The 19,636-nt window shown below is 34.0% G+C and overlaps 1 protein-coding gene across 2 annotated transcripts; it reads right to left on the bottom strand.

Moving 5' to 3' along the window:
* Positions 1 to 1,178: 1,178 nt before the first annotated feature.
* LOC134686933 (glutathionyl-hydroquinone reductase YqjG-like) lies at positions 1,179 to 19,225 on the bottom strand. 2 transcript variants are annotated; one of them, XM_063546789.1, is made up of 8 exons: positions 19,178 to 19,225; positions 13,860 to 14,038; positions 12,776 to 12,848; positions 11,922 to 12,120; positions 11,018 to 11,111; positions 10,401 to 10,517; positions 2,246 to 2,362; positions 1,179 to 1,576 (listed from the first exon to the last, which is right to left on the bottom strand). In XM_063546789.1, the coding sequence occupies exons 1-8, from the start codon at positions 19,194 to 19,196 to the stop codon at positions 1,493 to 1,495; spliced, it is 882 nt and encodes a 293-aa protein (XP_063402859.1). In that variant the 5' UTR covers positions 19,197 to 19,225; the 3' UTR covers positions 1,179 to 1,492. The 2 variants fall into 2 exon arrangements, with proteins under 2 accessions (XP_063402859.1, XP_063402858.1); XM_063546788.1 differs by lacking the exon at positions 19,178 to 19,225 and adding an exon at positions 18,759 to 19,048 and having other exon boundaries at positions 1,339 to 1,576.
* Positions 19,226 to 19,636: the final 411 nt, after the last annotated feature.

The raw sequence follows: 19,636 nt of genomic DNA, 5'->3' as shown, positions 1-19,636 counted from the left end.
CCAATTGATGTCGTAAGAGCTTAAAATATAATACAGTTTATCTCCTAAAAAAACCATGATAAGTGACGACGGACCTACGTCCTGGAAATGTGACGTAATTATTAAAGAACGCTGATAGGTGACGACGGACCTACGTGCTAGAAATGTTTTGTAATTATTAAAGAATGATGATAGGTGACGGCATACCTACGTGCTAGAAATGTTTTGTAATCATTAAAGAATGATGATAGTTGACGACGGACATACGTGCAGGAAATTTGTTGTAATTATCAAAGAATGATGATAGGTGACGACGGACATACTTGCAGGAAATTTGTTGTAATTATTAATCAGGAAATTTGTTGTAATTATTAAAGAATGATGATAGGTGACGACGGACCTACGTGCTAGAAATGTTTTGTAATTATTAAAGAATGATGATAGGTGACGACGGACCTACGTGCTAAAAATGTTTTGTAACTATTAAAGAATGATGATAGGTGACGACGGACATACGTGCAGGAAATTTGTTGTAATTATTAAAGAATGATGATAGGTGACGACGGACATACGTGCAGGAAATTTGTTGTAATTATTAAAGAATGATGATAGGTGACGACGGACATACGTGCAGGAAATTTGTTGTAATTATTAAAGAATGATGATAGGTGACGACGGACATACGTGCAGGAAATTTGTTGTAATTATTAAAGAATGATGATAGGTGACGACGGACATACGTGCAGGAAATTTGTTGTAATTATTAAAGAATGATGATAGGTGACGACGGACATACGTGCAGGAAATTTGTTGTAATCATTAAAGAAGGATCATAGGTGACGACGGACATGCGTGCAGGAAATTTGTTGTAATTATTAAAGAATGATGATACATACGTGCAGGAAATTTGTTGTAATTATTAAAGAAGGATCATAGGTGACGACGGACATACGTGCAGGAAATTTGTTGTAATTATTAAAGAATGATGATAGGTGACGACGGACATACGTGCAGGAAATTTGTTGTAATTATTAAAGAAGGATCATAGGTGACGACGGACATACGTGCAGGAAATTTGTTTTAATCATTAAAGAATGATAATAGGTGACGACGGCCATACGTGCAGGAAATTTGTTGTAATCATTAAAGAATGATGATAGTTGACGACGGACATGCGTGCTTGAAATGTGTCGTAATTGTGAAAGAATGAAAGATGACGATAGACCTACGTGCTTGAAATGTGTCGTTATTGTAGGTACGTCCTCACCTATCATCAAAGAATGATGATAGGTGACGACGTACCTACGTGTTTGTAAAATGTTGGAAATGTGTGGATCTTGAAGTATATTTTTTGTATTCAGATGTAATGTAACAATCTGTTTCTCTTCAAACTATTACTATATTAACATATATAATAGAGGTTATAATACAAATATTTGAAACATAGATATATGATCTACGTTATGCAATGAGTTACAGTCGTTCGATCTGGAGCCGTTGTTGTCTATCTTCATTACTGTCTTCCGTGTGGTTCGTTGAAGTCTATATTAGGTCCTATTGATACTATTCCGTATGGGTTGATAGATGTATGACTTTGCTGGAACAAAATCAAGACGAACAATATCATAGTTATACTTCATTTACTCATGCTGAATAGTTTTGTTTGATTTCATCTTTTAAAAGCTTTCCTCTGACAATTACAAAATTAGGAATGAATGAATTAATTACTTTCATTCAAATTTGTCTTAAATAAATTATGAATATGACATTTATCGAAAAGTGTTCCACTGAGGTTAGGTAGAAGAGATTTCAGCCGTTAAAAGTAATGACATTTTTGGACTTTAATGTGTTATTAATTCACTATTACCAGCAGTGGTGAAACATGATATGTCCTTAAATTTAAATCATCTATTTCAATTTTCGTTTATCTATTCAACAATGACTTTCAGCAACAAATTATAATAAAACAATAGCATATGCAACAATTAAACTTACGTTGCTTTTTCTCTTCAATATTACGTCGATAAATTGTAAGTAAAACAGGTACATATGGTGGATGTTTACCTTGAACGAAATCAACCCATACCTTAGGAATAATGCGACCTTTAAGTAATAATGCGACCTTCAAGTAATTATGCTACCTTTAGGTTTCAATGTTAGAATTTCGAAGGATAAAAAGAATACTTTAAATAATCTTCAACAGAAAGAACGAAAGAAAGAACCGACAGTGCGCTTAAAATAATTAAATACAAAATAAAATAAATACCTGATAATGACACATTATATGTTGAGGATCCACTGTTTCTGATATACCAGCGGTCTGATAAATATCTTTCACATACCCCCACATGTTAGAATAATCTACAATCCTTTTCTTGTTGCACTAAAAAATAAAATGAAAAAATAAAGCCCGTACGAAAAACATTATTCATAATGACGTTAATTTATAAATCTGCTCCGATGTCAGCAGCTGGTTTTATTGAGCAGTCGGTGTTAAGAGTGTATACGATCTTATCGGATGAACAGCAACCGGTGTTAATAGTGAGGTAAGATCTACTCGGATGTACAGCAGTCGGTGTTAAGAGTGTAATAAGATCTACTCAGATGAACATCAGTCGTTGTTAAGAGTGTAATAAGATCCACTCAGATGAACATCAGTCGTTGTTAAGAGTGTAATAAGATCCACTCAGATGAACATCAGTCGTTGTTAAGAGTGTAATAAGATCTACTCAGATGAACATCAGTCTTTGTTAAGAGTGTAATAAGATCCACTCAGATGAACAGCAGTCGTTGTTAAGAGTGAAGTAAGATCCACTCAGATGAACATCAGTCGTTGTTAAGAGTGTAATAAGATCCACTCAGATGAACATCAGTCGTTGTTAAGAGTGTAATAAGATCCACTCAGATGAACATCAGTCGTTGTTAAGAGTGTAATAAGATCCACTCAGATGAACATCAGTCGTTGTTAAGAGTGTAATAAGATCTACTCAGATGAACATCAGTCTTTGTTAAGAGTGTAATAAGATCAACTCAGATGAACAGCAGTCGTTGTTAAGAGTGTAATAAGATCCACTCAGATAAACATCAGTCGTTGTTAAGAGTGTAATAAGATCCACTCAGATGAACAGCAGCCGTTGTTAAGAGTGTAATAAGATCCACTCAGATGAACATCAGTCGTTGTTAAGAGTGAAGTAAGATCCACTCAGATGAACATCAGTCGTTGTTAAGAGTGTAATAAGATCCACTCAGATGAACATCAGTCGTTGTTAAGAGTGTAATAAGATCCACTCAGATGAACATCAGTCGTTGTTAAGAGTGTAATAAGATCTACTCAGATGAACATCAGTCTTTGTTAAGAGTGTAATAAGATCAACTCAGATGAACAGCAGTCGTTGTTAAGAGTGTAATAAGATCCACTCAGATAAACATCAGTCGTTGTTAAGAGTGTAATAAGATCCACTCAGATGAACATCAGTCGTTGTTAAGAGTGTAATAAGATCCACTCAGATGAACAGCAGTCGTTGTTAAGAGTGTAATAAGATCTACTCAGATGAACATCAGTCGTTGTTAAGAGTGAAGTAAGATCCACTCAGATGAACATCAGTCGTTGTTAAGAGTGTAATAAGATCCACTCAGATGAACATCAGTCGTTGTTAAGAGTGTAGTAAGATCCACTCAGATGAACAGAAGTCGTTGTTAAGAGTGTAATAAGATCCACTCAGATGAACATCAGTCGTTGTTAAGAGTGTAATAAGATCCACTCAGATGAACAGCAGCCGGTGTTAAGAGAGTAAATAAGATCAACTCAGATGAACATCAGTCGTTGTTAAGAGTGTAATAAGATCCACTCAGATGAACATCAGTCGCTGTTGAGAGTGTAATAAGATCCACTCAGATGAACATCAGTCGTTGTTAAGAGTGTAATAAGATCCACTCAGATGAACATCAGTCGTTGTTAAGAGTGTAATAAGATCCACTCAGATGAACATCAGTCGTTGTTAAGAGTGTAATAAGATCCACTCAGATGAACATCAGTCGTTGTTAAGAGTGTAATAAGATCCACTCAGATGAACATCAGTCGCTGTTGAGAGTGTAATAAGATCCACTCAGATGAACATCAGTCGTTGTTGAGAGTGTAATAAGATCCACTCAGATGAACATCAGTCGTTGTTAAGAGTGTAATAAGATCCACTCAGATGAACATCAGTCGTTGTTAAGAGTGTAATAAGATCCACTCAGATGAACATCAGTCGTTGTTAAGAGTGTAATAAGATCCACTCAGATGAACATCAGTCGTTGTTAAGAGTGTAATAAGATCTACTCAGATGAACATCAGTCTTTGTTAAGAGTGTAGTAAGATCTACTCAGATGAACATCAGTCGTTGTTAAGAGTGTAGTAAGATCCACTCAGATGAACATCAGTCGTTGTTAAGAGTGTAGTAAGATCCACTCAGATGAACATCAGTCGTTGTTAAGAGTGTAATAAGATCCACTCAGATGAACATCAGTCGTTGTTAAGAGTGTAGTAAGATCCACTCAGATGAACATCAGTCGTTGTTAAGAGTGTAATAAGATCCACTCAGATGAACAGCAGTCGTTGTTAAGAGTGTAATAAGATCTACTCAGATGAACATCAGTCGTTGTTAAGAGTGTAATAAGATCCACTCAGATGAACATCAGTCGTTGTTAAGAGTGTAGTAAGATCCACTCAGATGAACATCAGTCGTTGTTAAGAGTGTAATAAGATCCACTCAGATGAACATCAGTCGTTGTTAAGAGTGTAGTAAGATCCACTCAGATGAACATCAGTCGTTGTTAAGAGTGTAATAAGATCCACTCAGATGAACATCAGTCGTTGTTAAGAGTGTAATAAGATCCACTCAGATTTGTTAAGAGTGTAATAAGATCCACTCAGATGAACATCAGTCGTTGTTAAGAGTGTAATAAGATCCACTCAGATGAACATCAGTCGTTGTTGAGAGTGTAATAAGATCCACTCAGACGAACAGCATTCGTTGTTAAGAGTGTAATAAGATCCACTCAGATGAACATCAGTCGTTGTTAAGAGTGTAATAGGTGTAATACCACCATTGATTTTTCCCTATTAGTCTTTGTTAAATTGTTACTTTTAAAAAAAATGTACAGAATTTACCTTTATTTCAACCAAAGAAATACTTTGCATGAATAAAGTTTAATCCTTTCCAGTGCTACAGTGAAAATTTCACACTACATTTCATTGCATATAAGAAAGTAACCTGCACCGGAAGTAAACAATCACATTTTTACCAGATTATTTACTGGTTACCTGCTTTGGCAACTATGTAACCTTAACTTTCCAAAATATTTTATAAGACCATCAAATAAAAAAAAGAATGATGCTTTCAGACACCCAACATACATGTTTATGACTCAGAAAAATTTAAGTGCATTGAAATGCAGGGTTAATTTTCTACAACTGTCAAATTCAAGGGAATATTTTTTTAGACCTACTTTCGTATGCAACCGGATGTGGCGTATCATGATTTGGTGGTATTACACCTAATAAGATCCACTCAGATGAACATCAGTCGTTGTTAAGAGTGTAATAAGATCCACTCAGATGAACATCAGTCTTTGTTTAGAGTGTAATAAGATCTACTCAGATGAACATCAGTCTTTGTTAAGAGTGTAGTAAGATCTACTCAGATGAACATCAGTCGTTGTTAAGAGTGTAATAAGATCTACTCAGATGAACAGCAGTCGGTGTTAAGAGTGTAATAAGATCTACTCAGATGAACAGCAGTCGTTGTTAAGAGTGTAATAAGATCTACTCAGATGAACATCAGTCGTTGTTAAGAGTGTAATAAGATCAACTCAGATGAACATCAGTCGTTGTTTAGAGTGTAATAAGATCTACTCAGATGAACATCAGTCTTTGTTAAGAGTGTAATAAGATCAACTCAGATGAACAGCAGTCGTTGTTAAGAGTGTAATAAGATCCACTCAGATGAACATCAGTCGTTGTTAAGAGTGAAGTAAGATCCACTCAGATGAACATCAGTCGTTGTTTAGAGTGTAATAAGATCTACTCAGATGAACATCAGTCGTTGTTAAGAGTGTAATAAGATCCACTCAGATGAACATCAGTCGTTGTTAAGAGTGAAGTAAGATCCACTCAGATGAACATCAGCCGGTGTTAAGAGTGAAGTAAGATCCACTCAGATGAACATCAGTCGTTGTTAAGAGTGAAGTAAGATCCACTCAGATGAACAGCAGTCGTTGTTAAGAGTGTAATAAGATCCACTCAGATGAACATCAGTCGTTGTTAAGAGTGTAATAAGATCCACTCAGATAAACATCAGTCGTTGTTAAGAGTGTAATAAGATCCACTCAGATGAACAGCAGTCGTTGTTAAGAGTGTAATAAGATCCACTCAGATGAACATCAGTTGTTGTTAAGAGTGTAGTAAGATCCACTCAGATGAACAGCAGTCGTTGTTAAGAGTGTAATAAGATCCACTCAGATGAACATCAGTCGTTGTTGAGAGTGTAATAAGATCCACTCAGATGAACAGCAGTCGTTGTTAAGAGTGTAGTAAGATCCACTCAGATGAACAGCAGTCGTTGTTAAGAGTGTAATAAGATCCACTCAGATGAACATCAGTCGTTGTTAAGAGTGTAATAAGATCAACTCAGATGAACATCAGTCGTTGTTTAGAGTGTAATAAGATCTACTCAGATGAACATCAGTCTTTGTTAAGAGTGTAATAAGATCAACTCAGATGAACAGCAGTCGTTGTTAAGAGTGAAGTAAGATCCACTCAGATGAACATCAGTCGTTGTTAAGAGTGTAATAAGATCCACTCAGATGAACATCAGTCGTTGTTAAGAGTGTAATAAGATCCACTCAGATGAACATCAGTCGTTGTTAAGAGTGTAATAAGATCCACTCAGATGAACATCAGTCGTTGTTAAGAGTGTAATAAGATCCACTCAGATGAACATCAGTCGTTGTTAAGAGTGTAGTAAGATCCACTCAGATGAACAGCAGTCGTTGTTAAGAGTGTAATAAGATCCACTCAGATGAACATCAGTCGTTGTTAAGAGTGTAGTAAGATCCACTCAGATGAACATCAGTCGTTGTTAAGAGTGTAATAAGATCCACTCAGATGAACAGCAGTCGTTGTTAAGAGTGTAATAAGATCCACTCAGATGAACATCAGTCGTTGTTAAAGTGTAATAAGATCCACTCAGATGAACATCAGTCGTTGTTAAGAGTGTAATAAGATCCACTCAGATGAACATCAGTCGTTGTTAAGAGTGTAATAAGATCTACTCAGATGAACATCAGTCGTTGTTAAGAGTGTAATAAGATCTACTCAGATGAACATCAGTCTTTGTTAAGAGTGTAATAAGATCCACTCAGATGAACAGCAGTCGTTGTTAAGAGTGTAATAAGATCCACTCAGATGAACATCAGTCGTTGTTTAGAGTGTAATAAGATCCACTCAGATGAACATCAGTCGTTGTTAAGAGTGTAATAAGATCCACTCAGATGAACATCAGTCGGTGTTAAGAGTGTAGTAAGGATTTAACTATTTTATTACTATTATTGGGTTTTCAATTTATAAATCCTACTATGCATCTGATCAGAAAATGTAAAGACTTGATGTTTTTTTGTTTGTTTATTCATAAGGGAATTTACAAAACGAATGTATTATTCAAAGAAGTTAAAAGAAGATAAATTTTTAGTTAATTTTAAGAAACATTATATTAGTTTGATGTTTATTTATTAATATAATAGAATTGAAATTTATATGAATTCTTCACAAGGAGCTTGTACTTGTTAAAGACAATGTGTAACAAGCAACTGATGGAAATAAAGGAATTTTAAAAATAAACAAGAGGCTCTCAAGAGCCTGAATCGCTCACCTTAATTCTTTTTGTTAAATCTCTCATCAATGATTATTTTGGCTTTTCAATGTATTTAAATGTTCTTTGGATCGTCCTATTTTCTTCAAAAGCCAAAAAAAATAATCATTTTCTCCTATGTTCTATTTTAGCCATAGGAGCTATGTTTCTTCACATACAAGGAAATAAAATATAAAATTTATACTAGATACTCTGAACTCATTTAGCCTAAGTTTGGCTGAAATTGATACAGCAGTTTCAAAGGAGAAGATTTTTTAAAGTAAGTCAACATGATGAACAAATTATGAAAAAAGTCTTTAAAGGGTAATAACTCCTTAAAGGGTCAATTGACAATTTTGGTCAAATTGACTTATTTGTGGATCTTACTTTGCTGAACATTATTGCTGTTTACAGTTTATCTCTATCTATAATAATATTCAAAATAATAAACAAAAACAGCAAAATTTCCTTAAAATTATCAATTCAGGGGCAGCAACCATACAACAGGTTGTCTGATTCATCTGAAAATTTCAGGGCAGATAGATCTTGACCTGATAAACAATATTACCCAATGTCAGATTTGCTCTAAATGCTTTGGTTTTTGAGTTATAAGCCAAAAACTGCATTTGACCCCTATGTTCTATTTTTAGCAATATCGACCATGTTTGTTGATAGATCAAATATTGAGATACAATTTATAAACTAGATACCCTAAGGAACATTCAGTTAAAGTTTGGAAGTATTTGGCCCAGCAGTTTCAGAGGAGAAGATTTTTGTAAAAGATTACTAAGATTTACGAAAAATGGTTAAAAATTGACTATAAAGGGCAATAACTCCTAAAGGGGTCAACTGACCATTTCGATCATGTTGACTTATTTGTAAATCTTACTTTGCTGAACATTATTGCTGTTTACAGTTTATCTCTATCTATAATAATATTCAAGATAATAACCAATAACAGCAAAATTTCCTTAAAATTACCAATTCAGGGGAAGCAACCCAACAACAGGTTGTCTGATTCATCTGAAAATATCAGGGCAGATAGATCTTGACCTAATAAACAATATTACCCAATGTCAGATTTGCTCTAAATGCTTTGGTTTTTGAATTATAAGCCAAAAACTGCATTTGACCCCTATGTTCTATTTTTAGCAATGGCGACTTTGTTTGTTGATAGATCAAATATTCAGATACAATATAAAACTAGATACCCTAAGGAACATTCAGTTAAAGTTTGGAAGTATTTGGCCCAGCAGTTTCAGAGGAGAAGATTTTTGTAAAAGATTACTAAGATTTACGAAAAATGGTTAAAAATTGACTATAAAGGGCAATAACTCCTAAAGGGGTCAACTGACCATTTCAGTCATGTTGACTTATTTGTAAATCGTACTTTGCTGAACATTATTGCTGTTTACAGTTTATCTCTATCTATAATAATATTCAAGATAATAACCAAAAACAGCAAAATTTCCTTATAATTACCAATTCAGGGGCAGCAACCCAACAACGGGTTGTCTGATTCATCTGAAAATTTCAGGGCAGATAGATCTTGACCTGATAAACAATATTACCGAATGTCAGATTTGCTCTAAATGCTTTGGTTTTTGAATTATAAGCCAAAAACTGCATTTGACCCCTATGTTCTATTTTTAGCAATGGCGACCATGTTTGTTGATAGATCAAAACTTCGGATACAATTTATAAACTAGATACCCTAAGGAACATTCAGTTAAAGTTTGGAAGTATTTGGCCCAGTAGTTTCAGAGGAGAAGATTCTTGAAATAGTTTACGACGACAGCCGACGACAGACGACGACAGACGACGGACGACGGACGACGACGGACGCCAAGTGATGGCATAAGCTCACTTGGCCCTTCGGGCCAGATGAGCTAAAAAATAGTGCAGTAAGGATTGCTTTCTGTATCAGCAAGTCCAATATCTTTTATTGTTTTTACGTAGGCGGTAACGGTAACGTTTTTTCCTGTAGCTCAGTCCATATCGTAAACTTGAATATGCCGTATCGAAGCTGTGACATTTTTTTCACATATATATATATATGTGGTTAAATTTTCGGGGTACGAAGTGAGATTACTTTTTCTGTAAATTAGCATACCCCGAACATCCTTTCGTGATGCGGCTCCTCGTGGTAAAAAAACCATTTTTTAACCACAATAAGTTCTTTGAAAATTTAAAACTTTGAACACATTTATTCTATGTTTCTCTACTTTCCTAATCACCACAAATGGTTATAAGCTCAATCATTTGTAAAAAAAAATAGAAACATGTTCAATATCACTACACAAAGATTGTTTATTTACACACTACTTTTCGAGGCGCATTATGGATATTGACCAAGATGGTGTCCTGATATTTCTTTACATCTCGAATAAAACAGAGAAAAAATCTATTGTGAATAAAAACAATCCTTCATATCTAAAACAAACCACTATTATCACAGGTTGTTTTTTATACCCATTTTCTTTTTTTTCCAAGAAAAGAAAATAGTTGAAACAATATAAAATAACAACATACCTTGAAATGTCCAACATAAACAATGTCAAATCTGATAAGTGTTGTAAAAAGGCGAATGTCTGCTTCAGTAAGACGGTCTCCAGTTAAAAATCTATTCTTACATAGTATTTCTTCAACCTGTTAATACACTGGTTTGTAAATTATGTTAAGACTATCAAAATTTAAACTAAATAAAGCAAATTTTCCAATAAATCTTTAAATGACATTTCAAAATATAAGTAATACAACTAAAAAAGAACTGCTTAGAATTAGAAATTTCTAAATATCAAAAATATCCTTTTACAAGTTAAAGATGCCCATATTTTTGTCAACATTGTCGCAGACTGCATTGTGTTATTGCATATTGGTCGATAATTGATATTTGTGTTTTTGCTTGCTGTCTTAGTGACGTTTATCCGCATCTTTATTAATTCATCTCAGCTAAGGCTAAATCAGCTATATTTCTTTTATTGTGCTCTTCGGTTTAGTCTCGTTCAGACAGTACTGTAACAGACTACCTACCTGTTGTTCAAAGTTAATCAAAGGTCTGCTTTGCATGTTTAAATAGAAGAGCTGTAACTTCAATAAAAAATAAGGAGATATGATTGCCAATTACTACATATACAACATATACCTACTCGATCAAGAGCTTTGAATAGAGCCGTTACAGATGTGGTGTATGCATCCTGTTTGGTCGCAAAACCTGATTTGTAAACACCATTATTAATTTCCCTGAAAAGTAAGAAAGAATAAAATGACTTTAAAGTTTATCGTCCTAAAAATACATAAAATATTTACCACTGGACGTTATGCAACCCATAAACAATCAAAATTAATTAGACCTGTTACCATATTAAAAACATTTTTACTCTAAAATCACAATTGTAAGTCTATGGAGACGTGAACATCGTGAACAGACGTGTTTGCACTGTACTTTGGTATATTCCGTCTATAGATCTTTTGCATCCCGAATGTTAGGTCTGTTAATACAACTCCTGTGTCTGAATTTTAATCATATGATATTTTGTATGACCAGTGTACTAAATCTGTAATGCAATTATATATAAAGTTATATCAATTAACATTTTTATGCCCCACCTACGATAGTAGAGGGGCATTATGTTTTCTGGTCTGTGCGTCCGTTCGTCTATTCATCCGTTCGTCCGTTCGTCCGTCCGTCCGTCCGTCCCTTCGTCTGTTCGTCCGTTCGTCCGTCCGTCCATCCGTCCATCCGTCCGTCCGTCTGTCCCGCTTCATGTTAAAGTTTTTGGTCAAGGTAGTTTTTGGTCAAGTTGAAGTCCAATCAACTTCAAACTTAGTACACATGTTCCCTATGATATGATCTTTCTAATTTTAATGCCAAATTAGAATTTTTATTCCAATGTCATGGTCCACTGAACATAGAAAATGATAGTGCGAGTAGGGCATTCGTGTACTGAGGACACATTCTTGTTTCAAAACTGAATTGAATATCAATTCCAAACCTCTTGATTATTAAAAAACAGTGTGTTTTATGTTTGTATATAGTTTATAAAACCTTACGGATAAATCCAGTTGTTGAGTTCATCAATTTTGGAGCGAAGTTCTGCAGGATATAAATCTAACGATTTCGGCTGTTCTGTTGAACAAAATTTATTGAATTCTGAATTGAGCATTCTGATTATTTCACTCGATTCATTATTTACAATTACTCCTTGGACCTTGTCCCATAAAACTGGTACGGATACAACTGCGTCATAATCTGTAATTATCACAATAAATATGTCATTTTTTATATAAAAAAAAAATAATAATAATAAAATATATCTCATTTTCAAGCTTATCTTGGTCTCATTGTGGTAATTATAAAAAAAAATCAAAATCAATAATATTTGTAATACAATAAAAGAACAGAGTTCCAATGTCTCCGTCCTTGCTCATATCTAGCCGTCCGAGAGCAATAATAAAAAAAAACTTTTTATAAATATCTTAAAAGAAATAAAGAATACAATATTTCCAAGTAGCATACTAGTAACTCTTTTAAAAATTGTTGATTGCAACTGCTTTTCGGATTTGTCCGAGACAGTGTTGATATAAACCTTTGAAATAAATTCGATAAAAATCTGTCAAGAATTGTATACGTGAGAACACTAACAAGACCGGACGGACAGGCGCCCGGTATTTCTGTGTCCCCCGCAACACATCCAGCAGGGGACAATAAACTATACAAGCCATTACCAACTAATCATATATTCAGGCATTTAAATCTCATTTTGAAGCCTCCATGCTGTTCACTCGACCATGATGGTACATTTCTAGCAGTCACGAGAAAGTAGAAAGAAAATTAAAGGGTAATGGATTCATAAATGCTATCAAACTGTGCTTATTGGACAATAGGACGAGAGTGCACAACTTACTAGGATCTACAATTTCATACACTTCTCGAAGATAAGTCTTGCCATTTATGGTGTCTTTGGTGCAATGAGGTTTCTGAAAAAGAAAACACTAATTAGGTCAAAAAAGTATGTATGTTTACTGTACCATTACCTACCCTAATTTTTATCCCCTTCCCTAAAGATTGTTTTGGTAATTTTTTATCAAGCATTGTTAAAGTCACAATGTTGCTTCCATAGATACAATGTAAAATAATATATAATTAAAAAAATGCATACCTACCTCCCCTGTTTTTTCCAGCATGATACATTTAACACACATACTTTTTGTTTGACCTTCCACGGCTGAATGTAAACACTAAAAGCATTAGATTATGTTAAACAACACATGTGTTTGAAACCAAGAGCCACAAACAATGCCCACTTAAGACAACCTGCAATAATTCTTGGAATATACCTGTAAGATACCTGTAAGATCGTTGTGGGGCTCATATGGAAGGATCCTATCCTTTTTAGCCCACCATATTTTGGTACACTTTCAAAAACTGATACAATCATCAATCCTGCATGATTTGGTGCATTATTTCACACAATTAAAAAGTTATATATAAAACTATTTGTGTCCTCATCAATTTCCTAACTGATACATGACTGACTCCCAATGACGGTCTATACTAATTTTAAAAGCTTCCACAGTTTTAGATGAAATAACTTCAACTGGTAGGTTATTCCAATCATTAATAATACGTTGTGAGAAATGTCTTAATCGAAAAGAAGTGTTACATCTAGGTTTTGCTAATTTCCAATTATGCCCACGGGTATTAGTACTGATGACAGTAAAAAATCTTTCATAAGATATATCTTCGATTCCTTTTAATATTTTGAACGCTTGAATCATATCACCTCTTCGCCTTATATATTGCTGACTATAGAATCTATTTGTTTTGTTTTATTTAAAATATAATGGAGATCACACACAATTTGTTGATAACACGAGTTCAAGGAGATTAATTTAATGTCTTAATTTATATAGAGGACACCGTACAAATATGCACACGTTCAGCACAGTAACAGCTTGGTAATTTTACGACAATCAATACGGTAGTACCTTATCAGTAAAACTCCATCCTTTTTCTGTAAGTAGCCAATCAACAACTGTACATGAAATGATATCATCTAGTCCTTTTAGTTTCCGCACAATGAGCGTACGATGTGCCCATGGACATGCCAATGATACGTAGAGGTGGTAACGATTAGCCTCGGCTGGAAATCCAGAAGATCCATCAGCTGAAAAATGACAAGGATTGCCAGGATTTATATATTGATTACTGTAAACGAGATAGTAAAGGATAAGGTTAGATGTTGAACTTGGCCCAGTAGTTACCGTGGAAAAAATTTGAACATTATTGCTTATCTCTATCTGTAATAACATTCAAGATAATAATCAAAAACGGAAAAATGTACTTATAATTACCAATTCAGGGGCAGCAACCCCAAAACGGGTTGTTCGATTCATCGGAAAATTTCAGGGCAGATAGATCTCGACCTGATAAACAATTTTACACTATGAAAGATTTGCTATAAATGCTTTGGTGTCAGAGATATAAGCCAAAATCTACATTTTACCACTATGTTCTATTTTTGGCCATGGTGGCCATCTTGGTTGATTGGCAGGGTCACCGGACGCACATGTTAAACTAGATACCCCAATGATGATTGTGGCCAAGGTTGGCGACGGACGTCGGACGCCAAGTTATAAAAACAAAACTGGCAATATAGGCGAGTGTAATATTTGAAAAAGACGTCTAGTTAAGGACTTTAATGCACCCACCTAACACACGGCTAATTTCTTTTTTAAATGAAAGAAATATGATTTAACTTTGATTTTTGCCCGGTCGTCACAAAATCGTACGGTGCAGTTTTTGTAAAAATGACATTTATTTAAGAAATTAGTTGAAAATTATAAAATTACGACATATTTTTCAAGCAAAGGAAATTAGTCGTATCTCTTCTTTTAGACAGAATAATTAAATGAATTCGATTCTTAAAATAATGAATAACAATATTTACACCTGTTAGTCCGCATGCTTTTGCATTCCTTCTAAATATTTGACATTTTGTACGAAAATTTTCATAATCCTGACCTTTTCGGATCTACAATTAAATTTTTATTAAATGCGTTTGCACTCTATCCGTTTTAGAACACACCAAATTACTCATCAGTTATCGTTTTTTCATTCAAGATCAAGACTTTATCCTTTCATTTCTTAAAATCACGAATTTCTGTAATTTTATGATGTTGGGTAAATTCACTATAGTTTCCGGAATCCCTTATCTATTTCGTTATCGTTTTTTACTGAATAAATTAGTCGATTTCCGTGTACTTAACAGTGCTATTAGAGTACGATAAATCATATTTAAACGGTTCTTTTTCTATCTTTAACTTCAGTGTAGGCTAAATAGATATAAAATTGTCCGAAATTAAGATAAAATCAAAGTAAAACATAGTTTTTGAGTTCTGTAGAATTCACACCTTTCTAAAAAAGGAATCGTATCGGAAAATTGTAGAAAATCTTCCGAGTCGTGTCAAATTTTCACAGTCCAGTTCACAATGAAACCCTTCCTATGCTAAAAAGCAAAAAACTATCAATTGTTTGACACAGATCCATAGTCTGTCATGAATTTACTACATAGAAACTATGTAGTTAAACACTTAAATAAAGATACAGTTGTATAGCCGCAGTGGGAAAACGAAAAGATGAAGTTTACAGAAGACTGATCGATGAATATGAAAAAAATGAAAACATCCCATTTGAAAATACAAAATTATCTTAAGAGTTGCTATAAATATTTCAAAAGTAAGCACAACCTATCATCTTCTGTTTTTCTGTACAAAGACTTTGTACTACATGTACCAATTCTACCGACCAGTCTCTTCTCATATATGAACGAGGGCAAGTAGATCTACAACTCATTCTGATTTTCTGTTTGTATATTTTGCAAATGTATAAAGCCTATAAGTAAGTACCAGTAGCCAGTACTTCGGTACTGCCATGAAAATACGGATTTTTTTGTGTTATTAAAATTTGCTCTTACACAATGTTAGAAATTTTTATAAAGTAAGGAATGTATCTCCCTCATGCAAAGCTCTGATTCCTTTAACAGATTTGGCTATACTGTTAGACCTTTTGGATTATAGCTCTTCACCTTTTATATAAGCTTTGGATATCAAATACTTTGGCCACGAGCATCACTGAAGAGACATGTATTGTCGAAATGCGCATCTGGTGCAGGAAAATTGGTACCGTTTATGTTATAAAACAACTTCGTAAGGTATCATCTGAGGAGCAAACTCAAGCTGTATTGTGTGTTACTACATATATCTGATTTACAAAATAACTCATGACAATTTTACTATTAAATATTTTTACTATCGAGCTTGCATCGCTAAATTTTTGCTACAAATTTGAAATCAGAAAGTAGAGAGCTATTTTTTAATTACTTGATCAGTTAACCGGGCTTAGTTTCTGCCCGAGGATCGCCGCCGAGAAAACTACACAACATATTAGCAGATTCAACAAAAACTAAAAACATATGGTCAATTTTATAGTTACATATATACAGCCTCAACAAGGCCAAGGTACATCCAATATTGTATACAGTAGCTTTATAATTTTGTCCTATGCCGTAATGACATAACATTACCCGTCTAAAATGACTGTGATATACAGTCTGTCAATTATAAAGATCTGAGCAGTGACTGCGAAACTGGCTGCAAGCACTTTATGCAGCTACTAGTATTTTACGGAAGCAGATATAGGGTAAAGTTGTCATTCAATCAGATGAATATCCATTATCTAAAAACATTTCACTGGATTATTCAATTGAAATTATGCCACCTGCTTTAAACACATTGCGGTATTGTCTTTTGGATGGTGGTGCATCTGCGACAGTTAATAAAGCGTACGATATTCCTATTGACAAAGTTCTTAGATGTATGGCTTTAGTAGAATGTATGTTATCTATAAATATTTGTTTTACTCTTTTTTATTTAGTTTTATCATTACAAATGCACCGTTTTTATGGACACACCTTTGATAACTGTTAACCAGTTTGACTGACCAGGAGATTAGAAAATGGGGCATACATTCTACATGGCATTAGTTTTCTTCTTGGAGTCAAAATTTTATCCAAGATAATGTCGACCAAACTACAGAAACAATAAGTCTCTGTATGACTTTGGTTTGCTAAAAGGTAACATCGGTCCGGTATCATGTCATCCTACTATCTACAAGATTTGATCTGTTCATGCATTGGTATAGGTAAAGGGGGAGGGTTGAGATTTCCAAAAACATGTTTAACCCTGCCGCAGTTTTGCGCCGGTTCCAAGTCAGGAGCCTCTGACCTTTCTTAGTTTTGTATGATTTTTTATATGAATTTACTTGAATATATTTCGAAGCTTATGACGTCCATTATCATTTCAAACTGGTACATTTTTGTTTAGAGGCCAGCTGAAGAACGCTTCCGGGTTTCGGAGTTTCTTGCTGCATTGATGACCCATTGGTGGTCTTCAGCCGTTGCCTGCTTTTTGAACGGGTTGGTGTCTCTTTGACAAATCCCTCGTGTCCATTCCCAATTTTTAATTCAATCTGTATATAGTAGATCTTGTGTCCTCTTTGAGCTAAACCCCTGCTGTACTGATATATCCACATGCAAATGAAGTTGTCTTTGTATGGATATGTTGACCGATAAGAATGATGAGATTACAAGTTAAGATGAAGCTATAATATTCCGATATCGCCATATTCCGACACCTAAATGGTCCAACATCTCATTGGTCCGACGTTTCGACCATTTAGGTTATACGCTAACGGGAGTTTAACATAAGAAAGCCAAATAAAAGGTTCAATATAAGAATATTCTTGTCCTCCCTTTTAAAGCGTTGAAACAAGATAAAAAAAAGTAATACTTATTGCCAAAGTAGCCGAACGTCATCACTAGCGTTATTTAAAAAAAGTACAAACTTCTTAAGTTAAATGTTGTTTGATTAATATGATATCTCAAGATACACGGCGGCCGACTAAAGTAAAATCAAACACAGTTTGACGTACAATGAGTGATCATATTTTCCTTGTGATGTTTTATATTAATTGGTTGATATAAATATACTAGTAGCACTTTACTCACTTTAGTAATGTTAGTTAGTACTCTTATCATATCTGATTTAGTGATGTAAATGAAATTGCGGTATGATCCAGACTCAACATATTGCACTACAATAATAAAACAAAATCTGCCCTACGGTTGTCTGATCGTAAAGCGGTTGGCAGGTTTTTATATTAAGAGTAGACCATACGCTTCCTCAATTTTATTGTACAGCTCATCATTGGACTTTTCTAAACAATTAAAAATACGTCATATGCTATATTTTCCCCTTGTTTCAAATATTTTGTTTCGGATTATTTACATCAAATTTGCAGATATATGTTTGTAAATACGTACAATCAAATGATATGGAGGTATTAAAAGATTTAGATAATGCAAGGGCGACTACAGATACATTTGTGTGACTTTATGGTTGATTTTCAAAGACTCCGAGAGAAAACGTTACTTTACATGCGTTACCGTTAAAATCAACCAAAATTAATTAATACTATGATAGAAATATATTTTTCCAACAGTAATACAGCATTCCTATAAAATTGTTTCGTTTTTGCATATGTTTCGACTCGATTTTTCTACGGGAAGTATCCTTGAAATGAAATTGCACCCATGACCTTTGACCTCGATTTAAAAAAAATTGCACCATAATTTCTTTTGACGACCGGGATATTTAGAAAGTACACATTCTTAGCTTTCCATGCAGTGATATATAATTTAGCCGTGTGTTAGGTAGGTGCATTAAAAATGTAAATTTGGCTCTTATATCACTCGCCTAATACGTGATAAAAAAAAAAGGATACTAGTATAAAGCTATTTAAAAATCTATGAATTTATTTTATTTTACCTGTAATAAAGTTCCTAAATTTTGACTGCTTTCTAACATATTCTCCAGTATCATTAATTGATGATTTCCAACTCGCGTTTTCTTTTGCTGCCATTATTTGCAAAATGTAGCAAAGTTCTATTTTTCTCCAATGTTCTATTTTAAGATCTTTAAAATTCTGTATGGTCATTTAGAGTCATTATTTAGAACATAAACTTGTGTTTTATTATACCAAGGGAGACAAATTGATTGTTTTCCTTTGAAATTACATCTATTATGGATTTAAAAGTATACTATAGGAGAGATTATGTCGGTTAAGTTCCGTTAAAAGCTCATTACTAGAGCTTATGTTTGTCTCTCTTTGTACATACTCTAAATATGGCTTCTTTATATACTTATTATTTATGTATCCGCCTCAGTCAATTATTTTAAATACATACTATAAACACTGTGTATCATCGCCACCGGAAATTGGGTACTAACGAAGCGGAGAGAAGCAGAAAAAAAAATAAACAAGTTAAGAATTCATTCAATTTAAAGCATTTCCACTCATTTGATGAGGGTGTCGCTTAAGAAATGATTTTCTGATATATAATTCTTTTAATTATTAGGCCAATAAGTACAAAATAAATACAAGATTTTGTGTAATACTCCAAAACTTGCCACTTAGTACCGGAAAATTTCGAGGTCTATCGTCCTCTGTAGCCCCATTCTCAATATATTGAACTGTTTTTCATTATTTTTCCAGACACGATTTTAGATTATTATAGTGTGGCATCATATTTACTGAAATTTGTTGTCAAAAAGATGCATTTTAAAGAATATAGACCACAAAAAATAAATTCTAGGGTACGGCAACTTGCTCGTGTTGAAAAATTTACTGTATGGCAACTTGTTTT

Source organism: Mytilus trossulus, chromosome 10 (assembly GCF_036588685.1).
Source record: "Mytilus trossulus isolate FHL-02 chromosome 10, PNRI_Mtr1.1.1.hap1, whole genome shotgun sequence".
Lineage (NCBI taxonomy): Eukaryota > Metazoa > Mollusca > Bivalvia > Mytilida > Mytilidae > Mytilus > Mytilus trossulus.
Note: the sequence above shows the minus strand (reverse complement) of the source record. Positions and strands in the feature narration are given on the sequence as shown.

Excerpts from the sequence above, each read along its gene's own strand:
- LOC134686933 (XM_063546788.1), bottom strand. The coding sequence starts at position 18,927 with ATGACCATACAGAATTTTAAAGATCTTAAAATAGAACATTGGAGAAAA. Across the intron at positions 12,849-13,859 it reads GATGGAGTTTTACTGATAAG|AAACCTCATTGCACCAAAGA; the intron begins GTACTACCGTAT and ends TTTCTTTTTCAG. Across the intron at positions 10,518-11,017 it reads TATTCAAAGCTCTTGATCGA|GTTGAAGAAATACTATGTAA; the intron begins GTAGGTATATGT and ends GTGTATTAACAG.